We start from the raw sequence: 6000 nt of genomic DNA, 5'->3' as shown, positions 1-6000 counted from the left end.
CCCCCGCCCTTTAGACCACATTTGACCTTACTTCCTTACTTCTGGGATGCCTTCTCTGGCCACTGGAGAGTGCACTGTGCCTGTTCTGTGTGTTCTGTGATTCCTTATGTGTGCTACCATTGTAGCAGTGATCATAACTGTTTTCTAATCCATCTCTTCTGATCTACTGTTTTTTAGTGTGGGACTCTCATTAGACTGCTAGTCTGGGGGAGGGCAATGGAGGAGTCTTATTCACAGTTGAATCAATACAATTTTTTTGATTCAACAAATGTTTTCACTTTGTGTGTGTGCGTGCGCACACACACACTCAGACATTTGTGTATCTTCCAGAGTACATAGCACAGTGCTGGGTATAGAACATATGTTTAATACATGCTTGTAGAATAATAAATACTTGTTAATCTAACTTGAGTTCTTTGGTTGGTTTACAGTTTTATGTATGGGGAACTGACTGATAAAGACACAGTTGAAAAGGTGCGACAAACATTTGAGAACTATGAGATGAATTCCTTTGAAATTTTGATGTACAAGAAGAACAGTGAGTATTCAGACCATTCTGAACCACACCTTTACGTGTCTGAAATTAGTAAAATATCTCCTCTTCCTCTATTGCCATTTTGCTTTTTCTCCTCTCCCATTAGGTAAATTGTTGTTACTTGAAGCCATTGTGTATGTTGGGATAAACCATATGGATTGATCAGTTACACTGCTCCTCACAGGAACATTTGATGAGGTTCCTGTCACTAACCAATTAAGACTTCTTCATTTACTTTTTTGCCAAGAGTTAGTGTTTTTCCTGTTGGTTTGCTTATAATAAGTTGCTACTATAAGGTACTTGTAGACTTTAAGCTTTCTTAAAGGGAGAGGACAAAGGCAGAACAGAACTTTTGCCCATTTGCCTTTGTATCTGTCTTTCACAGCATCTAGCACAGCAAGTAACACCAGTAGGTATTCAATTAAAAGTTTCTGAATGAAATTTTGTTCTCCTAGTAACTCTATGAAATAGTATTAACTACAATGCATTGTTAATTTGTGTTTGTTTTGGCTACATTACTTCCACAAAGTATGTCAGCGAGCTTTTTAGGTCATTAGCCATACACAAGTATAAAACTTGCTTTTCCCTTAGGAATTTTCTTTCTTTTGAATGGAGATCAGCTATATTAGAGGTACGGAAAGTAGAATATATGACCAAGCAAGGCTGCCGAGGTGTTAATAGTGCTTTGTTTCTCTTTTGAAAACACTATATTTCTTTGTAGGGAATTATGTTTTTTATATGTAGCCTTGACTGATAGGTAATTGGTTCAATTGACCATTTCTGGAGTGGACCAGATGGCACATGATGATCAATGCTCTTTTGGTAGCATTAATTTGAGTGATATGTTTTGCTCTGGAAAGCAAAGGGCACATGCTGCTTTTATCTGGAAGGAACTGGGACTTTTTCTCAGTCTGGAGTGTTGGAGTAGGCAACTGAGAGGACTATTTGCTTGGTGGCCTGTGCAGATGCTGATCTGATAGATATGCACTGGCCATCCACAAGCCCAAGAGAGTTGTTCCTGCAGGTTTCACACTGGCATTGTTGCCTTGCTCCAGCTCACTCCCTCTGCCAGTACATCTAATTATCACCTTGCTATTGACTGGAGGAGGATTGAGGTAAAAGACTATGAAGGGCTTCATGCCAGTCCTCTACTATAGGGGAGCACAACTCAAAGCAACAGCTCTTACCCAGAGCATACTGGCAGTGGCCATCTCATGGTCTGCACATGTGTCCTGAGCTAATGGAACAAGTTAAAGATTTTCCACACTGGCAGCTTTGTGTGGAACAGCATGAATTTCCCCATAACACAGAACACTAATTTGATAGGCGTATCACATGAAGAATCCCTTGCATTTATATTTTGCTTCAGAGTTTTCAAGCTTTATTAGACATGCATTTAACTTGCCCTAATTTAACTATATATGTTTGGCACAAAAAGGAGAGAGAGGAAAACATAATTTAAATTGTGTTCATGATTTCATTTGCCATTCCCTTTAGTATGTGCCCCAGAATGAGTATGAGGTAAGGGAGGAAAATGTGTCATGTCACAGCTGCCTTTGTCATTGAAGGCCCTGTGTTTTGAGTATCTCACTGCACTGAAAGTGATTCTGATATTTGAAGTTCTGTACTTTAGCTAGACGTGAGCTATCCATATAAGTCAACTGGTCCAAATAAGCATGTCTTCCTTCCCTGGAGGTTATGGTGGGCTTATTGAGGGATGAATGACAGTCTCCAAGGTGGCAGGTCATCCTTAGCATGGTACTCTACTTTATGGGTGATATTAAAGCATTTTTCCAGAGTAATTGTGGCCATACCCAATTTTTACTTTAGCCTTTAACTTTAAGAAATATAAGTTTTCTGTAAGGTATGACTGCTCTATTTTAAAATTTTATTCTCTAAGCCCTGTGAAGTAGGCAAAGTTGAAAGTTACATTCCTCATTCAAGGTCATCAGGGTTTGTTCTATGGCCACTTTTTTTCAGGCTAATTGTGGGTATGAGGAAGGACTACCACATATGGTCATGCAGGCTATGCCCTACAGAGGAGCAAGTGGAAGAGTCCTAAAGAGATAGCACCCCCAAAAAGCAGCTATCAGAGCACAAACAATGGAAATCCATCAGAACAACCTGCCCCAGATGACAGTCACAGAAATCAGAGATTGGATGGTTAAAATGAACAGAGAGAACTGAGAGAGATTAGAAATGAAATTCACCAAAGTAAAATCAGAGTTGGCCAATTTCAAGAAAGTCTATACTGAAATAATGAAAATGAAGAACTCCATCCTGGAAATAAAAAATACAGTAACAAGAACAGGGAGCAGGATCAACCAAGCAGAGGAAAGAATCTGAACTTGAAGACCAATATATGGAATTAACCCAGTCTGTCAAAAAAAAACAAAACTCAGAAAGAAGGAGCAATGCCTCCAGAAGATGTGGAACTATGTCAAGATATCTGATTGGTATCTCTGAAGCAGAAAGGGAAACTGAGAACACCATGGAACAAACATTCCATGAAGTCATCCAAGATAACTTGCTAGAGTGGCAAGATCTTGCTAGAGTGGCAACTATTCAAATGCAAGAGATTCAGAGAACTCCTGCAAAGAGACTCAGAGAACTCCTGCAAAGTATCACATGAGAAGACCATCCCCAAGACACATAGTAATCTGCCTGAACAAAGTAAGCATGAAAGAAAGAATTCTAAAGGCAGCAAGAGAGAAAAGTCAGACTACCTACCAGGGAAGACACATCAGAATCATGCCAGTCTTATCTGCAGAAACACTACAAGCCAGAAGGGACTGGAGTCCAATTTTTAACATCCTTAAAGATAACAATTCCAGCCAATAATTTCCTACCCTGCCAAGCTAAGCTAAGCTTCATCGGTGATGGAAAATTAAAATCCTTCCCAGAAGTTCAGTCCATAAGAGAATATGCTGCCTTCTGACCAGCCTTTCAGGAGACACTTAAGAAGGTATTGAACACAGAAAAAAAAAGAATGGTCATATCCATCACAAAAGTACAGGGAAGCACAGAGTTAACAGAGCATACAAAGCACTCACAAAAATAAAAATACACACATATATAAATACAAAAGTTAGAAAAGGAAACAAAGCAACTCCCTAAGAATCCTAGGACATGGATAAACCCTCATATTTCAATAATCAATTTGAATATGAATGGACTAAATGCATCACTGAAAAGATATACAGTGGCAAACTGGATAAAAAAGCATGATCCAACAACAGTTTGCTGCCTCCAGGAACTCATCTCACTACAAAGGACACCCACAGTTTCCAGGCTCAAAGTTGGGGCCTGGGAAAAGGTCTTTCAGGCAAATGGAAAACAGAAGAGAGCAGTTGTAGCTATTCTGATATTAGACAAAGCAGATTTCAAACCATCAAAAGTTAAAAAGGACAAGAAGGACACCACATAATAGTAAAAGGCTCAATTCACTAGCAAGAAATATCCATCTCAAACATATATGCACCCAACACAGGAGCACCAGGTTTTATAAAACAAATACTAAGTAAACTAAAAGAGGACATTGACTCTCACACAATCATAGTTGGAGATGTAACTCTAACAGCTCTAGGTAGATCATCAAGGCAAAAAAGCAACAAGGAGATCCAGAACCTTAACTTGATGCTCAATCAAATGGACTTAATAGGCATCTACAGACCACTCAACCCAATATCAACAGAGTATACATTCTGTTCATCAGCTCATGGAACATACTTCAGAATCAATCACATTGGTGGATATAAATCAAGCATGAACAAATTTAAAAACATCAAAATAATGTGCATTTTCTCAGATCACAGTGAATAGAAATGAATATTATCAACAACAAGATCCCCCCAATGGACACTTTAGTGTCCAACTTGCTACTGAACAACTTCTGAGTTAACACAGAAATTAAGACAGAAATAAAAAGATTCCTGGAAGCAAATGAAAACAAAGACACATCTTATCAGAACTTCTAGGTTACCATGAAAAGAGTGCTAAGAGAGAAATTCATAGCATTGCATGCACACATCAACAGAAAGATTATAAGTAAACAGCCTAACGTCACACTTAAAAGAACTGGAAAGGCAAGATCATCTAAATCCTAGCTTCAGCAGAAGAATCTAGTTCACCAAGATAAAATCACAAATGCAGGATATAGAAGACAAAAATATTATAGAAAGGATCAATGAGACAAAAAGCTGGTTCTTTGAAAGGATAAAAAAGATTGATGGACCCTGGCCAGATTGACTAAAAAACAAAGAAAGAGAGAGAGAGAGAGAGAGAGAGAGAGAGAGAGAGAGAGAGAGAGGCGGAGTCACAACTGACTCTGAAGAAATTCAAAGATTATCAGAGATTGCTATGAACAACTGTTTGCAAATAAATGAGAAAACCTAAAGGAAATGGAGGACTTTCTGATATCACACAGCCTTCCAAGATTGAAACAAGAAGAAATTGAAACTTTAAACAGACCAATAATAATCCAGGAAATTGACTCAGTCACAGGAAATCTCCCTGCCAAAAGAAAAAAAAAAAAAAAAAAAGCCTCAGACCAGATGGCTTCCCAACTGAATTCTACAAGACATAAAGGAGGAGCTGATACCAATCCTACTGAAAGTATTCCAGGCAATCGAGAATGAAGGAATTCTTCCCAACTAATTTTATGAAGCTGACATCATATTGATCCTCAAACCTGGCAAAGACCCAACAAGGAAAGATAATTACAAGCCAATCTCCTTGATGAACATAGATACAAAAATTCTCAACAAGATTCTAGCAAATTGGATCCAACAACACATCTCAAGGATTACTTACCAGGTTGACTTCATTACTGGGATGCAGGACTGGTTCAACATTCACAAGACCATAAATATAATTCAGCATATTAACAGATGTAAAACCAAGAATTACATAATTATATCATTAGATGCAGAGAAAACATTTTACACAATGCAGCATCCCTTCTTGATTAAAAGCCCTTGAGCACCTAGGCATAGAAGGAACATTCCTCAAAACAGTAAGAGCTATCTATGATAAATCCACAGCCAACATTTTCCTCAATGGGCAGAAGCTGGAAGCATTTACTCTAAAAACTGGGGAAAAACACAGATGCCCCCTCTCACCTCTCCTATTCAACATAGTGCTGGAAGTCCTAGCCAGAGTGACATGCAAGAGTGGGAAATCAGGTGTATCCAAATAGGAAAAGAGGAAGTTAAGCTATCCCTCTTTGTGGGTGATATGATTCTATACCTTGAAAACCCTAAAGAGTCTGTCAAAAGCCTCCTTGCGCTGATAAATGACTTTGGTAAGATCTCAGGTTACAAAATCAATGTGCTAAGACAGTTGCATTTCTAAACACCAGCAACAAGAAGGCAGAGAACCAAATAAAAAACACAGTCCCATTTACAATGTTCACACACAGAAAATGAAATACCTTGGCATTCAGCTAAGTGAAAGACCTTTACAAG

The 6000-nt window shown here is 38.5% G+C and overlaps 1 protein-coding gene across 1 annotated transcript in view; it reads left to right on the top strand.

Annotated features, from left to right (window-relative positions):
• Nucleotides 1-6000, top strand: part of LOC103260232 (potassium voltage-gated channel subfamily H member 1-like) — a gene marked incomplete at its 3' end in the record, with an annotated part of 51361 nt that overhangs the window by 22241 nt on the left and 23120 nt on the right. The window contains exon 3 of the mRNA XM_021712241.1: nucleotides 432-538. Coding sequence (XP_021567916.1) covers nucleotides 432-538 — 107 coding nt within the window. The remainder of the gene's footprint in view (nucleotides 1-431; nucleotides 539-6000) is intronic.

Source organism: Carlito syrichta, unplaced genomic scaffold (assembly GCF_000164805.1).
Source record: "Carlito syrichta isolate Samal-C Ts95f unplaced genomic scaffold, Tarsius_syrichta-2.0.1 Scaffold303148, whole genome shotgun sequence".
Classification (NCBI taxonomy): domain Eukaryota; kingdom Metazoa; phylum Chordata; class Mammalia; order Primates; family Tarsiidae; genus Carlito; species Carlito syrichta.
The sequence above is the reverse complement of the archived record's forward strand: the minus strand, read 5'-3'. Positions and strand labels throughout refer to the sequence as shown.